The following is a 19,168-nucleotide window of genomic DNA, read 5'->3' as shown; positions in this document are numbered from 1 at the left end:
AGACTGAACAGCCACTTATTTAGCTTCTCCTGCATGAGCTGGACTTGAAAGATCTCCAAGGTCTCTTCCAGCTCTACTCTATTCTAACTCCGACCCACCCACCCCCCACCCACCCCCGCTTAGGCAGGAAATCCTGTACCATTTCAGACAATGGTTGTCCAATCTCGTCTTAAAAACTTCCAGTGTTGGAGCAGCCACAACTCCTGGAGGCAAGTTGTTGTCCCACAGATGAATTGTTCTCCCTGTCAGGAAATTTCTCCTTCGTTGTAGATTGCTTCTCTCCTTGAAGAGAAGGTTGGCGGAGTTTTCTGCATTGGTTCTCCTGCTTGAGCAGGGGGCTGGACTAGAACAGGGGTCTCCAACCTTGGTCCCTTTTAAGACTTGTGGACTTCAACTCCCAGAGTTCCTCAGCCAGCTTTGCTGGCTGAGGGACTCTGGGAGTTGAAGTCCACAAGTCTTAAAGGGACCAAGGTTGGAGACCCTTGGACTAGAAGACCTCCAAGGTCCCTTGCAGATTCTATTCTATTCTTAGTTCTGTTCTATCCTATCCTATCCCTATCCCTAATTCTATTCTAATTCTATTCCTATTCCACTATCTCCAGTGTTAGCAGAAAACAACCCAGCTCAGAGACCACCAGGGACCACCTACAGTGGGCAATCTTTTGTGCCCCCCCCCCACAAACAGGGAGACATTCTAGGATTGGATGCCTTCTGCAGAGCCATGACCTTCTGCAAACTATCCCAGCTTTTCTGCAAAGAACAAAATCACACACACACACACACCCCAATCTCTAATGCCCAGCGTGGCATGGGAACCCCCAGCGCCCCCCCCCACCCCCAGCACGTCCTCTGGGTCCTCCCACCTTGTGCTCCCTAAAAGTGCCACCCCTTCCATCCGCTGGCCCCCCAAAAGAAATGTCCTGTTCCACTTTCTGCAAATGCAATGCACCCCCGGGGCTTCCCCCACCACCACGAGGACCCCCTCCCCAACTCCAGCCTGCGACCCCAGAGAATTAGGACTGCCCTGCAGGACGGGCGTTATCTCCCCGGAGGCCCTTCCTATCCGTGTTCACACGAACAAATCTGCCCGTGTAGCTGGTCCCCCTCTGCAGGTGCGTCTGCCTCCCCTCCAGCCTCGCCCCTCTCCATCGTGATCTGCAAGCCCCCTCCTCCTAAGGCTCCTCCGCGCCCCGCCCTCTTCATTGTGGCCCAAAGATGCCCCCAGTTCGCCATTCTTCGGCTGTACAATGGGAAATCCCTTGGACTACATTGCTGGGTTGTCGTAGCACCGCTCCGCTATTGCAAAGAAGAGCCCTTTGCAGAGCCGGCATAGTCGGCGTGCGAACAAAAGAACTGCTCCCCTTTCCCTTCGCGGTCCAGCTCGCCGGTGGTGCGCAGACTCGGGTACTGGCCCTTTCTGCGCATGCGCAAGAGACCCACCTCCCGTGACTCCGACCGACTGCCTGGGAGAGAATGCAGGTCCCGCGCATGCGCAACGAAGCACCTGCGCCCAGAAGAATAGGGAAATACTCCTCGCGTAGTTATTAGCCCGCATTATTTATTAAAATGTTATTTCAAGTCATGACTATAGACATGGTTGTACATTTGCAATTAAACATTTTTTTAATGTGTGTGTATGTATATATGTATAGATAAGGTCACTCCGCGCAGGCGCAGACCTTACTATGGCACATGCGCAAAACCGAACGGGAACGGAAAGAATGAAGGAAAAGAAGGGGGGAGGACGCGCTTGCGCAGAAAGACCCTGGGAGAAACAAAAATAGTGCCGGAGCGGCCGCGCGTGCGCAAATCAAGGCCGCCTGTAAACGAAGCGGCGCCTGCGCACACAGGAGGCGGGGGGCAAGGAGGGGCGCGGAAACGGAGCCGAACGGGAGGGGGGGGCGAAGAGAGGGGGGCGGCGAAGGAGGCTGTATCGTCGCGCATGCGCGGCGTGGAGGACCCAGAGCGCTGCCTTTCCCCCCGAGCGAACCCGAAGCGTCGTGTGTTGTGTTTTTTTTTTTTTGGTGCGGCCGCCCCGCGCCTGCGCGGCAGAGTCCCGCCGCCGCGCGCATGCTCCCGGGGCGGCGGGGAGGCGGCGGTGCGCCTGCGCGACGAGCGCTGTGGCAGCGGCGGCGGCGGGGCCCTGCGTGTGAGGCGGCGGGCGACCTTCCCCTCAGCGGCGGCGGCGAGGCAGGCAGCGCGGGCCCCGCCCCCTGTCATGGCAGCCGTCCCCTCAGCCGACCCGCGGCCTGTCCCGGCGGAGGCGGCGGAGGGCTCCCTCAGGCCCGTCGGGTAGGCCGAGCCGGAGGCGGAGAGTCTCCCGCGGCCCCGGGAACCGCTTCCCCCGCCGGGCCGGCCTGAGCGTCGCGCTGCGGCCCGGCCCTCGCCGTTGGATGTGGGAGAGGATGGAGGCCAAGACGGTGGTCTACGACCTGGACACCACGGGGGGCCTCATGGAGGTGAGCGCGGGGGGAAAGGAGGGGAGGTGGGGAGGGGGTCCCGTCAGGCGCCCGGCTGACCGATGCCTCCCTCCCCAACTCCTCCCCTCCCCTCCCCGCAGCAAATCCAGGCGCTGCTGGCCCTCCGCGGAGCGACGACGGCGGCGGCGGCGGCGGGAGCGAGAAGCGGAGCCGGCGGCCGGAGCGAGGAGGAGGCGGCGGGCGACGGGCACCCCGCGCACCACTTCCAGCAGCAGCAGCACCACCACCATCACCACCACCACAACCCCGCGCCGCCCCCGCCGGGCCTCGCCGGCCACCCGCACGGGGGCCCCCCGGCGCCGCCCCCCCACGCCGGCGGCCCCCCCGGCGCCCACCACCACCACCCGCACCACCACCCGCAGCACCACCAGCCCCCCTCGGCCGCCGCCGCCACCGCCGCCCAACGACGCAGCGGGCGCGCCACGAACCACGACAGCTGCGACAGCTGCAAGGAGGGCGGCGACCTTCTCTGCTGCGACCACTGCCCGGCCGCCTTCCACCTCCAGTGCTGGTGAGTGAGCGAGCGAGCGAGAGAGACGGGGTCCCGGCCTCCTTTCCTTCCTTCCCTCCATCTCTCTCCCTTCCTTCCATCTTTTCCCTTCCTTTCTTTCTTCTACCCACCTTCCTTCCTTCTTTCCCTCTTTCTTCCCTCCATCTATCCTTCCTTTCTTCCATCCACCCTCCTTTTCCTCTCTTTGCTTCCCTCGTTCCTTCCTTCCTTCCCTCCACCCACCTTCCTTTTCTTTCCTAACTCCCTCTCCCATCCACCTTCCTTCCCTCCTTTTCCTTCCTTCCTCCTTCCTTCCTCTCATCCTTCCAGCCCTGCCCGTCCGTTATCCTTGCCCGCCTGTTATCCCGGCCGCTTCCCATCCCCGCCGGGCAAGGCGCCGACAACATGGCAACCTGCCTGGGATTGCTGCCTCTTTTCCTCCAGCGCCATTTTGCCCATTGGGCCCCTCCTGGTGTTCCCCCCCCCCTCCGCCAGCCAAGCAGCGGGGCCAAGCCCCCTTCCCCATCAGCCTCCCAGGCCCAGCCATGCCCGCTCATCTAGGAAGGGAGGGAGGCTGGGCAGGGGCCCTCCTGGCTGGGAGGAGGAGAAAGGAGGAGGAGGGCGCCAGCTACTCCCAAGTAGACCCAGGCAGGCTCGGGCTGCTTCCTCCCTCGCCAGCTCTTTTGTTTATAGCCCGGAGGTGTTTTTCGGCTCCTCCTTCTCTTCCAGCCGTGAAAGCTGCAGGTTTTTCAGCCCATTGTTTGCATTTGGCAGCCCGGGGATCGGGGAGCCCAGTTTGAAAGAAGGTGCCTTTGACCGCTAGGCAGGCAGGCAGGCAGGCAGGGTGGGTGGTGCAGGCCTCCGGAGCTGGCAGGAGCGCAGGGAAGAGGCGGTGGCGGCGGCAGCAGCAGCAGCCATAAAAGGAAGGCGGTGCGACAGGCCAAGGCGTCCTCCGGATTGGGAGGGTCAGCAGGGAAGCAAGCCTCCAGTGGCTTTTTTGCCCTGTCTGGAGCCCTCCTCTTTCACCTGCCTGGGAATCTGGGCTGTACTGTGTCTCAGGTTCGCCATTGGAGGCGGCCGAAGGTTTTTGAGCTGGTCAGCAGGAAGGAGGCGATGACCCCACCGGCAAGGTGTCTGGTGTGATCTGAGGCTTTGGAAGGACACAGCCCGCCCTGAAAGGGAAGGAGGCTGGAGAAGCAGATGAGGAGGAGAACAGTAGCCTGAATTCTGTGCCTGTAGGACAGTTACACTGATGGTCCAGCCTGACCTGTGCTGGAAGGGGGCCCTGCCACCTCCCAGCCATTGTCTGGGTTGAGAGTTACGCCCCAGCGCATCTATGAGAGAGAGAGAGGCCGTTACCACCGGCTCTGAGTCTCAATGGCTCCTGGCAGCTCCTGGAGGAATGGCTCCCATCCTCCTTTGCCATTCTCATTGGCGGAACCGAGACTTGCCTCCCCTTGGCTTCTGCAGGGCCACGCTGCTGCGCCTCAGCCAACCATTTTGCCTCCCGGCGGCTGTGGGTGAGGAGCTGTGGGGGGGGGAGGAGGGTTCCTGCCTCTCCATCTAACATGGTCACTCCGTGCCTCTTTTTTTTAAGATGGCCCTGAGCTGCATTCGGCGGAAAGCAAATGGCTGTTTAATTGAAGGTGGCATTTTAGTTCTCTTTCCCCGGCATTTGTTTTTGTTTAAATTATATAAACTGGCAGTGCACAGGGGAGGCTTTCTTTCTGCATTTGTTTAACTTGGGCCCCGCTTTCTCTGGCGCTGGGTTGGCTTATATTGTTTACACAGTTGCAAATAAAAATTTTTGCTTTGCATTTCTTGCTTCGACTTCAAACAACGCTCGTTCTCGCCCGCAGTCACTCTAGGCGTTTTCTGGTTGGGAGCCGAGGGTAAGCTGCTGGACGTTAGAGACTCGCTTACAATGGGGAAGGGGAAGCAATCTAGGAAGGAAAATGGCAGAAGCTGTCCATGATTAGGGCCTGCCTTGTTCCTCTGTTTGGGGAGTGCTGGTCTCTGCTTGGATTTTATAGGTTGGGCTTTGGGGCCTTGGCATCAGAACTGCTCTGCCTCCCAGCTCTTTAAAAAATGTAAGCTTTATTACTCACGAGACAGGAGAGAAGCTGTTCAGTATGAGGAAACTGATGGACTCTTGCTGGAGAATGAAGAAGATGCAGTGTTTTAAGGGGAACTGTCCTGAAAAATAAGGCCGTTCTTCGCCTTTTCCTCTGTGTGTGTGATAGGTCGCGTTGTTTCTGAACTCTACCTACTCAAAACTTGCCTGTCAAACAAAGAAAGGCCTGTCTGCCTTAGATATGTTCTCGCTGACCTGGCCGCTCGCTTCCCTTGTGATTTCATGCAACCGGGATGCAGCCTGTGGATAGTCGGCGAAGGATTAATTCGTATTAAAAGGATTACAGTTAGGCGCAAGCTCCATTTAGAGCCTTGCCTTTTGGTCAGAGGAGATCCTGCGTGTGTACACAGCATCCATAGCTTCCTTTTTAAGATATCAAAAGAAAGCGATCGATGGTTGCCATAGCATTGTTTAGAAAATACATAGGAAACTCTTAGAGTTTGTAAAATCTCAGTCAACAGCCTGGTAAAATAGATAAATGGAGTATCCTGCCTGTTTTGTATTTCTTGAGAATTTGCACTCTCGTGGCCCATATTTTATGTCCAGTCTGTTCCTTTCTCTTGGGACATGCTATATTTAATGGAGATTAGCGAGAAAGTTATTGTGTGTTTTAAAAAACTTCTGTTCGGTGCAGGCTTGTTCTTTCTGCTGCAGTCAACATGCTGACATTAGCGCAACCGATTCTTTGAACAGCTTTGGTGAATAAAAAAAAAAAAATAGCTAGGAGATGGTTGACTGTTTCATTTTCTTTCACCGTTCCCCCAATCTGGTGCCTTCATATATGTTGTTCTACGGCTACCAGGATGCCCAGCCTTCACTGGCCACATTGGCTGGGAATTTGGGAAGTAGCCCTCTTAACGCATTTGAAAAAATCAGACCGGGGGAGCTTCACAATATTGTACGTCTCCAGGTGTAATGATCTTCATTCCTTCTCCCTTTTTAATATACACTTAAAAGTACCTTAACTTTCCACGGCTGTTCCCAAAGTAAGTTTATCATTTTGTGGGCGAGCTTGCCTTTACAAAGGGCAGATTCCTTCCAAGCTGTTAGATTTAGAAGTTACCAATTCCAGAATGACTCTGGGCAAGCTTAGATGCAAACTAGGTAAACAATTAAAAAGATGAATCTAAAGATGCAGACAAACTGCACGTCAAATTACCTCCCAGGGCTCCCTCCACAGACACCCTAGCCCAAGGCCTGGGAGAGAAGCCAGGCTTTCTAAAGACTTCCGGAACATCGTCAGGATGGTTGCTAAAGGGATCTCTGTAATGAAAGGAATTTCATCAGGGGAAAGAGAGGAGCTTTGTTTGGCAGGTAACTAGGAAATAAGCCGATAGTGGCAGAGAGCAAATGGTTGTAAAAGCCGCCTCCAACCTTAGTGAATCATCTTGTCCATCTGGGTGAACTCCCACTGATAACCTCTCAAGTTAAGAGTTTCAAAACCTTTGAAATCAGCTGCAATTTCCTTTGAAGAAAAAAAAAACAATGGCTCTGTACAAGGAACTTGAATGTTTTCTTGTCTATGGAGATTCTCAGTCACCCAGGTCACACTTGTCCCAAAGGGGCTTTTTGTCAAAGACCACCAAACTTGCTTTTTTCCTTCCAAGAAGCTTCTCCAGTTCCGAAAAAGTGAAGAACTGAAGAAGCTTCTTGGATGAAAGTGTGAAACATCTTTGAGGGGGGAAAAATGAAGTCCAAAGGCGCCTTTGGGACTTCACTTACAGCAGGGGTGTCCAAACTTGGTCCCTTTAAGACTTTTGGACTTCAACTCCCAGAGTTCCTCAGCCAGCTTTGCTGGCTGAGGGACTCTGGGAGTTGAAGTCCAAAAGTCTTAAAGGGACCAAGTTTGGACACCCCTGACTTACAGCCTTTTACTACTTCCTCACTTCATATTATTTTTGTGAATTTCCTTCCAGGAGGCTACTCTCTAGTTGCTCACTCTGTACCTTTAAGGAACTGACTTTGCTTCCCGTATGGGGTTGGTTGGTTGTTTTTTTGGCTCGGTTGCTCTCAATATAGGTCAGCCATTTGGAGACCTGTTGTGTGAGGGCTTGAAGGGAAATTGAGTCTCTGCCTTGTTGAGGAGTTCCAGTTTCTTTCTGTTCTCTGACAGACCCGAGTGTGTGTTTGTGAGTGTGCCATTTTGTCTTCTAAGAGGGTACGGAGAACTGTTCATCTGAATGCGTTTGTTTAGTCCTGACTCCAACCTCCTCAAGCGTCCCAGTTCTGCTAATGTTTATCCAGCATTTAAAAATGGTCTTTGTGCTTTGTTGGTTTCCTCCAACCTATGTAAAAAGTTCTGATAAAGGAGAATATTTGTAGGTCAGGGTTGAATTGTGGGGTCTTTGATGTTTTCTGAGCTTGGTGGTTTTAACTGCAGATGTTTCATTGCCCAACTAGTTAACAACATCAGGGCTACAAGTGGGGGGAGGAATTTCAGGGATGAGGCTAATGAGGAAGGAAGGAGGACGACAAGGAGGATGCTAGAAGGGCTGGGGTGTGCAGAGTGGAGGAGAAAGAGAGGGGGAAGGAGGAGGAGGAGGAGGGCTGTGGGGTCCTTGGTGCTCTCTGAGCTTGGTGGTTCTCTTGCAGAGAATTCATTATCCAACTAGGGAAGAGCCTCAGTGCTGTTGTAACAGTACAATAATAACAATGGAGCACAGATGATGTTCCCTAGGTGGATAATGAGTCTGCAAGAAAACAGCCAAGCTCACAGAGCACCAAGGATCCCACAGCCCTCCTCCTCCTTGTAGCACTGATGATGTTACCAAGTTTGGTAATTAAACATCTGCAAGAAAACAACCAGACTCGGAGAAGCACCAGGGACCCTTCATGTAAAACATTTCCTCAGGAGTCTGGTATTTTGAAAAATGCTTACAATTCTGCAATCTTTGGGGTGTTCAGAGGTGATGGCCAAGGACTAGAGTCCATTTGGCCAGCCTTGTCCCTTCATCTCCTAAATGGGCCCCTTTCAGGCTTTAGCCAGAGGTGCTACTGAGAACTGACCTTGCTATTTGCCACCTGCCAGGTAGTTCTCCACTGTTTATGGCGGCCTTACCTCCTTTTACGATTGTTCAGATAAGGTTACTGTGGCACAAAGGTGAATTATTTGATAACACATTGGGTTGACTCTCTTTAGTGGCTGGTGAGGAGTCCTCCCAGACGAAGCGTGAAGAATAAATATTTTAAATACGCAAAAATAAGTCAGTCGTTCACCAGCTCTATGCGCTGTGGAAAGTATATTAAACATGGATTGCCTGTGTGGCCCTCTTTGATGTGCCCCTCCGTTGTTGGCTGCATGAGTGTGAGGAGACGACTTCTGAAATGGAGAAGAGTTTAAGAACCACTCCTAAAAGTTTCAATTCTTAAAGGATCAGCTTTTGGGAAACCCTGGATTGTAACCTGCTTCAGATTACAAGGAAGGACAGGATAACAGAAGAGAGTTGGGAGGGACCTTGGAGGTCTTCTAGTCCAATCCCCTTGTGCAAGCAGGAGATCCTCGATTAGGGAGGTCCAACCTTGGAACTATGGTGGCTGGGGAATTCTGGGAGTTGAAGTTCACAAACCTTAAAAGTTCCCAAGGTTGGACACCATACCCTGCACCATTCCAGAGAAATGCCTGTCCAGTCTCTTCTTAAAAACCTCTAGTGATGAAGCACTCACAACTTCTGGAGGGCAAGCTGGTCCGCTGATTATTTTTTCTCACTGTTAGAAAATCTCTCCTTAGTTCTAGGTTGCTTCCCTCCTTAGCTAGTTTCCATCCATTGCTTCTTGTCCTGCCTTCAGGTGCTATGGAGCTATTGCCCCCCCCCCCCTCCTTATGGCAGCCCCTCAAATATTGGAACACTGCTGTTATGTCACTCCTAGTTCTTCTTTTCACTAGACTAGACACACCCAATTCCTGCAACTGTTCTTGGGTTTTAGCCTCCAGTCCCCTGATCATCTTTGTTGCTCTTCTCTGATGCCTAGCAGTAGATCTTTTGTCATCCAAAGGCCCTAGTTTCTTCTCCAGTGGTAGGAGATGGAAGTGCTGAAAAGGGATCCCATCCTGGCTGGGAGAGCTGCTGCCTGCAGGAATAAGTACTGTCGCCTGTGGTGACCTGCTTTGGAATCCCTTCATAGGATTTTTGTGGTAGCAACAATATGCTATACAGAAGGGGTCTCCAACCTTGGCAACTTTAAGCCTGGTGGACTTCAACTCCCAGAATCCCCAGAGTTGACGTCCCCCTGGCTTAAAGTTGCCAGATTGGAGACCCTTGCTATACAGGAGAGACTTCTATTTTGGCAGCCATTGGATCGACTGAGCAGCATCACAATCTGTTGTTATAGGAGAAAAAGACCCTTAGATGGAGCAATGAGATTCAGGCTGCCATTCTCCTTACCTGACTAGAGAACATCATCAGTGCTGAAGGGAGGAGGTGGAGGAAGATTGTGCGGTCCTTGGTGCTCTCTGAGCCTTGTTGTTTTCTTGGAGATGTTTCATGACCAAGCTAGGTAACACCAAACTGTGCTACCTTTACAGGGTTTGCACAGCACTGATGACGTTACTTAGTTTGGGGTCATGAAACTTCTGCAAGAAAACAGTCAAGCTCAGAGAGCACCAAGGACCCCACAGTTTGAACCCTGAGCTACAAATGCTCTCCTTTATCAATCTCCTTTAATTGATCTGGAGAGGAAAGAAAGGAAGGGGGCGGCAGCAACCAGAAGGCTCAGCCAAGGGAGGGGAGGGGGAAGCTGTTTGAAGGAGTGGATAATGGGTTGGAAATTTCCCCATTTTGCCCTCCAGCCAGACTTGGAAAAAGTAAGTAGCAGGACTGGGACAAACATTAATTTGGTTTTAAAATGAATTAATTACAATTACAGTTAATTATGGCCTCCCTAAATTGTCAACTTCTGGAGGAACTCTTCCCTTGGGGTGCTGGGATTACGATATCCAGATATCAAAAGAAAGCCTCGTAGTAGCGGAAGGAAAAAGCTGCCAGAAGGGCAAAATTGTCCAGGGCAGGAAAGGCATAGGAGCCAGAGAAGAATTGATCCACAGCCCCACCCAACCGAGGGAAAAAACCTTCCAAACTGGCTGTTCCAGGGAGAGTTTTTATAAACTTGGCACTACCATCTAAAAGTCTTTTCTCTTGAGGATTTTCAAGCTGTGAGTGAGGCCATCCAGAACAGGAGCTGGGTAATTCCTGGAGTACAAGGTTGAGTTAATGACCAAAAAATGGAGCCCAAAATCTCAGTCGCTAACCAAGATGGTTGTTCAGTGAGCTTGGCCCCCGTTTTACGACCTTTCTTGCCTCAGTTGTTAAGCAAATCACTGCCGTGGTTAAGTTAGGAACATGGTTATTAAGTGAATCCGGCTTCCCCATTGACTTGGCTTGTTGGAAGGTTGCAAAAGGGGATCATGTGAACACACACACACACACACACACACACACACACACACACACACACACCCCGGATGCTGCAACCGTCATAAATGCAAGTCAGTTGCCAAACAACTGGATCTTTATCACTTGATCATGGGGATGCTGCAACAACAATTGGTTGTAAGTGTGAAAAGTGGCCCTTTTTCTCATGCCATTGTAACTTCAAACGGTCACTAAACAGATGGTCGTAAGCCGAGGACTGCCTGTACTTGTTTACCAGAAGCTTCTGTCGAGGAGCGAAGTCCGACACTGTCAAGATATTTCTGGATAAGAACCAGGAGGCAGATCTGAACAGTAAATAGAAGTCCTCTCACCTGGTCCAGGAAAGGTCCAGGAAAGCCAGCAGATTAGCAGGTGAATCCCATCAGATTGTTCACGTTTCTACGCTTCCTTCCGCAACAGCCCAGTGGAATTCAGGTAGTCCTCGACTTACGACGGTTCATTTAGTGACCGTTGGAAGTTACAACGGCATTGAAAAAAAGGGACGACCGTTTTTCACACAGCCATTACCCCATCCCTGCGGTCACATGATCAAAATTCCGCGGCTTGACAACAGACTCGTATTTATGACGGTTGAAGTGTTCCAGGGTCATGTGATCCCCTTTTGCGACCATCTGACCAGCAAACTCAATGGGGAAGCCGGATTCACTTAACGACCATGTGACTAACTTAACACCTGCAGTGATTCACTTAACAACGGCAAGACAGGTAGTCAAATAGGGGAAAACTCACTTAACCACTGGCTTGCTTAGCAAAAAAAAGTGTTGGGCTCAGCTTTGGTCGTAAATCGAGGACTACCTGTAATTTGAAGGCACCAAGCATCCCTAATCCTCCTTCCCTCTCCTTAGCTGTGGTCGTAAGTTGAGGACTACCTGTAACTCAAGGCTTACGACTGTTTTTCACACTTAACCTTTGTTAACATCCCCATGATTGTGATCAAAATTCTGAAGCTGGGCAAACATTACTTAGAACAACTTTATTGTCACTTTGAATGCACACTAAATTGGCCTATATTGAAATTAAATTTCATTGCAGGCTCAGACTTGCGACCACATCTTCTGGTGCTTGCAGTGTCCCAAGATCACGTCATTTCCACACACACACCCCACACACACACACACCTTTTGCGACCTTCTGACAAGCAAAGTCAACAGGCCAGCTTCATGTAACAACCGTGTTCCTAGCTTACCACCTGCAGTGATTCACTTAACAACTGAGGCAAGAAAGGTCGTAAAACAGGTGAAATCTCGCTTCACAAACATCTCACTTTACAAGAGGAATGTTGGGCTCAGTTGTGGTCGTAAGTGGAGGACTAACAGTATTAAGTCATCTAGAGCAGGGGTCTCCAACCTTGGTCCCTTTAAGACTTGTGGACTTCAACTCCCAGAGTTCCTCAGCCAGCTTTGCTTTGCTTTGCTGGCTGAGGGACTCTGGGAGTTGAAGTCCACAAGTCTTAAAGGGACCAAGGTTGGAGACCCCTGATCTAGAGGTAATCCTTGATTTAACAACAATATTGGAGCCTACAATGAAATGGCCGGGATAGCTCAGGCAATAGAGAAGCCTGTTATTAGAACACAAAGCCTGCAATTACTGCAGGTTCGAGCCCGGCCCAAGGTTGACTCAGCCTTTCACCCTTTATAAGGTAGGTAAAATGAGGACCCAGATTGTTGGGGGGGCAATAAGTTGACTTTGTAAAAAATATACAAATAGAATGAGACTATTGCCTTATACATTGTAAGCCGCCCTGAGTCTTTGGAGAAGGGCGGGATATAAATGTAAACAAACAAACAAAAAAAATATCATAATTTGTGCTGGTTGTTAAGCAGGCCCACCTGTGACCACACCTGATTTACAACCCCCTCTTTTTTTCTTTTCTTTTTCTTTTTTTGCGCAGGCCATTGTTAAGCAATTTCCTTGTTTACTATGGGATTTTTTAATTTATTTTTTTGCTGGAAACCAGAAGCAAACACTGGTTGCAGCAAAAACATCAGAAATGGTGACCTCAAGATGCTGTAAATGTCAGCCAGTTCCCAAGCACCAGAAGATGTGATCCCAGGCCCAGCAAATCAGAACTTGGAATCATCCGAATCACAAGTAGCTGTTCCGGGCTCCATCGTAACTTGAGACAGTTGCTAAGCAACTGGTTATAAATCGAGGACTATCTGTGGTACAACTCCAAGGAGGAGCTACTTCAGTCATTCTAGCCAGAACGATCCTAATGGTCCACGGGGTGTTTTTGTTTTCCTCCCATTTGAGAATTATTTTTAAATTTTGAATTTTATGTGTATCCTCTTTTCTGAGGAAACGGAAAACAAAGTTTACTTTGTGTCTTATATAACAATTTATTTATTTATTTTATTTATTTTATTTGATTTTTATACCGCCCTTCTCCCGAAGGACTCAGGGCGGTGTACAGGCAAGATAAAACCAGCAATACAAATATACAAGTTAAAATACCATTTAAAAAACTTATTTAAAATTAGCCTGAAATTAAAATTACCGTAAACTAAAAACCCCATTTAAAAATTAATAAAATTAATACAATTTCACATTAAAAATCCAATTTAAGCCAGCCCCACGCGAATAAAGAGATGTGTCTTCAGTTCGCGACGGAATGTCCGAAGGTCAGGTATTTGACGTAGACCCGGGGGAAGCTCGTTCCAGAGTGTGGGAGCCCCCATAGAGAAGGCCCTTCCCCTGGGGGCCGCCAGCCGACATTGTTTGACGGACGGCACCCTGAGAAGTCCCTCTCTATGGGAGCGTACGGGTCGGTGGGAGGCATGTGGTAACAGCAGGCGGTCCCGTAAGTACCCAGGTCCTAAGCCATGGAGCGCTTTAAAGGTCGTAACCAACACCTTAAAGTGCACTCGGAAGGCCACAGGCAGCCAGTGCAGTCTGCGCAGGAGCGGTGTTACATGGGAGCTACGCGTAGCTCCCTCTATCACCCGCGCAGCTGCATTCTGGACTAACTGAAGCCTCCGAGCGCACTTCAGGGGGAGCCCCATGTAGAGAGCATTACAGTAATCCAAGCGAGAGGTAACGAGCGCATGAGTGACTGTGCATAAGGCATCCCGATCAAGGAAGGGGCGCAACTGCCGAACCAGGCAAACCTGGTGGAAGGCCCTCCTGGAGACCACCGTCAGATGATCTTCAAACGACAGCCGATCATCCAGGAGGACACCTAAGTTGCGCACCCTATCCTTTGGGGCCAATAACTCGCCTCCAACAGCCAGCTGCGGCTGGCTGGTACTTTATTTAGAATTAAGAATACACATGGAAGGGACCTTGGAGGTCTTCTAGTCCAACCCTCTGTTCAGTCGGGAGACCCTATACCATTTCAGATAAGTGACTATCTAGTCTCTTCTTAAAAACCTCCAGTGATGAAGCATCCACAACTTCTGGTGGCAAACTGTTCCACTGGTTAATTGTCCTCACTGTCAGGAAGTTTCTCCTTCATTCCAGGTCACTTCTCTCCTTGGTTAGTTTCCATCCGTTGTTTCTTGTCCTGCTTTGGAGAATAATTTGACCCCCTCCTCTCTGTGACAGCCCCTCAAGTATTGGTAGACCGCTATCATGTCACCCCTAATTCTTATCTTCTCTAGATGAGCCAAACCCAAATCCTGCAACTGTCTTCATATGTTTTAGCCTCCAGGCCTTTAATCATCTTATGATGATAATAGTTGATGATAGTTCCCATCACCAATCTCTTTCCATTTATGACTGTATGACTGTAACTTGTTGCTGGCAATCCTTATGGTTTATATTGATATATTGACCATCAATTGTGTTGTAAATGTTGTACCTTGATGAACGTATCTTTTCTTTTATGTACACTGAGAGCATATGCACCAAGACAAATTCCTTGTGTGTCCAATCACACTTGGCCAATAAAAAATTCTATTCTATTCTATTCTCTGCACTTTTTCCAGTCTCAACATTTTTTTTTTTTTATAACGTGGTGATCAAACCTGGATAGAGTATTCCAGGTGTGGTATTACTAGGATTTTATAAAACGGTACTAATACTTCTGTTTATATAACCCAGGATTGTATTAGCATTTTTGGCACACTCCCGGCTATATTCAAATGATCATCCACTAGGACTCCAAGGTCCCTCTCCCAGGTACTTTAGGGCAAGGGAGATGTGGCTGGTTGAGAATACGATTTAGGCTGTTGCGGAAGAAACGGCCACAAATCACCACCATACATTGAACGTCCATTACCTCCTCATTTTCCCCTCGTAATTCTTGCCAGGGGCAGCCTAATGCAATCATAAATCAAATGTTTTCAATGGTATTCCGTTGGCCAAGTACGGTCGTGAATACATATATCGGGGAATGTATTGGGTGAGCTGTTCCTTGATTGAAAAAACGCTTCTGGGACAGGAAACGAGAAATACTTCTGGGCTCGACAGAGAAATAAGTTTGCAGTTGGCTGAAGTGTGAATAAGGTACATATGAAAGTTGCTCTCGGTAACTAGAAGGCCCTTACGACATTCTGTAATTTTCTCAAAATTTCCCAAAGCAACTCTGTTTTTGTAAGAATCGGGTGTTATTGGAGCAATAACAGTAACAGAGTTGGAAGGGACCTTGGAGGTCGTCTAGTCCAACCCCTTGCTCACGCAGGAAACCTATACTAGGGATTCGAACCGTCTAACTGCCGACCTTTTTGATCGACAAGCTCAGCATCTTAGCCACTGAGCCACCTACCCAGGCATTGGACTTAAATATGGTCCTCAACTTAATGACTACAATTGAGCCCAGAATTTCTGTTGCTAATCGAGACAGATGTTAACTGAGATTTGCCCCATTTTATGACCTTTCTTGCCATTAAGTGAATCCCTGCAGTTAATTGTTGAGTTAATAACACGGTTGTTAAGTGAATCTGGGTTTCCTGTTAACTTTACTTGTTAGAAGGTGGCAAAGGGGGGGGGTGTCATGTGACCCCAGGACGCTGCGACCATCATAAATATGAGTTCCAGTGGCCAAGCAGCTGAATTTTGATCATGAGACCATGGGGAAGAAGCAACGATTGTGTGAAAATCATAGGTCACTTCTTTCCGTGCTGTTGTAACTTTGAATGGTCACTAAATGAACCTCTTAGTGCAAGGGTCTCCAACTTTGGCAACTTTAAGACTTGTGGATTTCAACTCCCAGAGTTCGTCAGCCAGTAAAGCTTTGCTGGCTGAGGAATTCTGGGAGTCGAAGTCCACAAGTCTTAAAAGTTGCCAACGTTGGACACCCCTGTTTTAGTGCAATATCCGTAAAAGATATTCTGTAGTTTCAAATAGGCCAGAAATGCAATAAAGAGGGGCTTCCCTCCCCCCCTCCCTTTATTTTTTGCCTTTGATGGAAAGAAAGCCAACAATGGGTGACTTACATCCTTCAGATGCAGCTAAGAGGGAGACTTGTAACTTCAGAACTCCTTTGCAATGGTGGTTCTCGCCAGCAGAAGCTTTCTCCTTGGCGCCGACGGTGCACTTTGGGTTCTCGGGGAGCCAGTGGTTGCAATTAAGAATCCAGTTGTTGTAATTTGAACCTGGCTTTCTCTGCTCAGTTTTCTAACCAGCCCTTCCGACCCCCCTCCAGTTGTCCTGTAGCTGCTCTGGGGAGCTTTGGGTCGTTTTTTTACGAGTTTCTGTGGCAGGTTTTGAGAAGGTCCCCTTCTTGAAAAGGTCCCCAGAAATGAGATTTAAGAAAGGCAGGAGCTTAGCAGAGACCCTGGAAAGACTGCAGAGAAGACCCAAAGGTGTTTTTGGTTTTTTCCCCAAGAGGCAACTGGACTTCCTGGGGTTTTTTGGAAGAGGTTCCGCTTCTCATCTAAGAAGCTTCTTCAGCTCTGACTGGATGGGGGTTGGGGGAAATAGAAGGATTTATACTCCTTGCAGACAGCTGGTAATAATTTCTAATAAATCCTTCCATTCCCCACCATCCAGTCAGAGCTGAAGAAGCTTCTTGGGTGAGAAGCGAAACATCTTCAAAGAAAAACCAGGAAGTCCAGTTGCCTCTTGGGAAAATAACGCTCCTTTGGGACAACCACGATTGAGAATTCTGTAGAGAAGAGCAGTCTGGAAGCTAAATTATACAGGCAGTCCTTGACTTACAACAGTTCACTTAGTGACCATTTGAAGTTACAATGGCACTGAAAAAACTGATTGATGACTATTTTTCGCCCTTACGGCCATTGCAGCCTCCCCATGGTCAGTCGTGGTATTCAGCCGGTTCTATGCGGTTCGGGCGAACCGGTGGTGGCGGCTGCAGGAGGCTCCGCCCACCCGCCTGGACATCATCACATCCTGTTTTTGACACTCTGCGCATGGAAACTGGTAGCGAAAGTAACTGGATGCCACCCCTGCCCATGGATGCGTGACAACTGTCTCACATTTATGACGGTCGCAGTATCCCGGGGTCATGTGATCATATTTTGCAACCTGACGAGCAAAGTCAAACAGGGAAACCAGATTCACTCAACAACCGTGTTATTAATTTAACAACTGCAGCAATTCGCTTAACAAATGTGGCAAGAAAAGTCGTAAAATGGGGCAAAGCTCAGAAATTTCTTACTTAGCAACATAAATTTTGGGCTCTATTGTGGTCATAAGTCGAGGACTATCTGTATGATGAATGGTTAAGGGAACTAGGTGTATCTAGTCTATCGAAAAGAATAACAGAGTTGGAAGGGACCTTGGAGGTCTTCTAGTCCAGCCCCTTACTCTCAATACAAATCCCTCTCCAATCCCTCTCCAATCTCGTCTTGAAAATGCCACAACTTCTGGAGACAAGCTGTTCCATTGGTTAATTATTCTGTCAGGAAATTCCTCCTTAGTTCCAAGCTGGATCTCCCTCTGACTTCACTTCCTAGAGTTCCCCAGCCAGAAGGGTTTAAGATGGGTAGACTTAGAATCCTGGGGTTGGAAGGGACCTTGGAGATCTTCTAGTCCAACCTCCAGGTGACCCTACACTGTTCTGGACAAGTGGCTGTCCAGTCTCTCCTTAAAAGCCTCCAGTGATGGGGCACTCACAATTTCTGGTGGCCAGCTGTTCCTGTCAGGAAATTTCTCCTTAGTTCTAGATTGGGTCTCTCCTTGATTGCTTTCCATCCGTTGCTTCTTGTCCTGCCTTCAGGGGCTTTGGAGAAGGATTTTTGGGGGGGGGGGCGGGACATGACAGCTGTCTTCCAGTACTTGAGACACTGTCACATTCTCCAAAGCAGCTGAAGGATCACAGAAGCCATGTGTAGAGCCAACTTAGAAACAAGGGGAAATTTCCTGGCAGTGGAGAGTCACCCACAACAGCTCCCTTCCTGGAGTTGTGGGTGACTGGACAACTGTTTGACCAGGATAGCATGCCTTGAGCAGGGGGTTGGACTAGAAGACCTCCAAGGTCCCTTCCATTATGATTCTATGATCTCAAGAAGCCCCTGCACCTGTGAGTAAAAAGTCTGTGGCAGAAATCTCGAGAGAGTGAAATCGGGGGTGGATAACCACTGCCCTTCTAGATCCTGGAGAATCCTGGCCTATTCAATCCCACGTTGCCCACAAGTGCTGATAGAACAAGGATGCAGAGGCCCTGAGCTGGAGAAGTCAGAGGTTTATATTCCACACAGCCCCTCCCGCCACACACACACTTTGTCACCTACAAGCAGAAGCCCCCAGGTGTGATGGGGAAGAACAGGAAGGAGGATTGTTTTGGTTCCTGCTTCCTTCTTTCCTCATTTATTTTAGACCTGGGAGGTACAAGGTCTCGAGGATAACCATCAGAAAGAGAGTGAGGGTGTACGCATGTTTAAATATAATAATAATTACATAGCTAATTATAGATAATATTAATAGATAATTAAATATGTGCGGTTTAATTAACGTCATTCTGATCGCCCACCTACTTGATATTTTTATATCAGCCGCCGCTCCTATTTCTAAGGTTGCGGCATTTTGTTTTTTTGAAGTCTGGGGCGACCCTCAGTCCCAACTTTTCATACAGCACCTGGGAGAGCAGAGATTCCCCAGTTTTGGGTTAAATAGAGGGTTATAATAATAATAATAATATCAGAGTTGGAAGGGACCTTGGAGGTCTTCTAGTCCAGCCCCCTGCCCAGGCAGGAAATTGGTTTGCCCAACTCTTGAAATATCTCCCATTTTTTAAAAATAGGGCTAAGTTTTTAAATAGAATAACAGCAGTTGGGTATGATTCAAATCTACAATTTCTCTGTATAGGTAGTCCTTGACTTACAGCCATTTGTTTACTGACCATTTGAAGTTCTGCCGGCACTGAAAACTCTGACCGTTGTTCACACAACCTTTGCAGCATCCCCAGATTCACGTGATCGAAATTCAGACGCTTGGCAACCGGCTCGTGTGCCAGGATTACGTCGTCCCCTTTTCGACCTTCTGGCAGGCAAAGGTCGAGCAGGGGGAGTCAGATTTACTTATCAACCCTGTGACTAAGTTAACAACTGCAGCGGTTCACTTAACAATGGTGGCAAGTTTTAAAATGGGGCAAAACTTACTTGACATCTGTCTCGATGAGCAAGAGAAATTTTGGGCTCCATTGTGGTCATACGTTGAGGACTCGCTGTAGTTGGGTATTTTCCTCATTTAAAGCCAACAGATACAAGTAAGAAGCTTGATCGAATTCCACCAG

At 49.1% G+C, this 19,168-nt stretch overlaps 1 protein-coding gene across 2 annotated transcripts in view; it reads left to right on the top strand.

Annotated features, from left to right (window-relative positions):
* The first annotated feature begins 1,999 nt into the window (after positions 1–1,999).
* Positions 2,000–19,168, top strand: part of PHF12 (PHD finger protein 12) — a 50,731-nt gene continuing 33,562 nt past the window's right edge. The window contains exons 1-2 of one of the 2 annotated variants that reach the window (XM_058163949.1): positions 2,000–2,459; positions 2,561–2,991. In XM_058163949.1, the coding sequence (XP_058019932.1) occupies positions 2,394–2,459; positions 2,561–2,991 (497 nt within the window). In that variant the 5' untranslated portion in view covers positions 2,000–2,393. The remainder of the gene's footprint in view (positions 2,460–2,560; positions 2,992–19,168) is intronic. The other variant, XM_058163950.1, reaches the window with a different exon arrangement.

This window comes from Ahaetulla prasina, chromosome 1 (genome assembly GCF_028640845.1).
Source record: "Ahaetulla prasina isolate Xishuangbanna chromosome 1, ASM2864084v1, whole genome shotgun sequence".
Classification (NCBI taxonomy): Eukaryota; Metazoa; Chordata; class Lepidosauria; order Squamata; family Colubridae; genus Ahaetulla; species Ahaetulla prasina.
The sequence above is the reverse complement of the archived record's forward strand: the minus strand, read 5'-3'. Positions and strand labels throughout refer to the sequence as shown.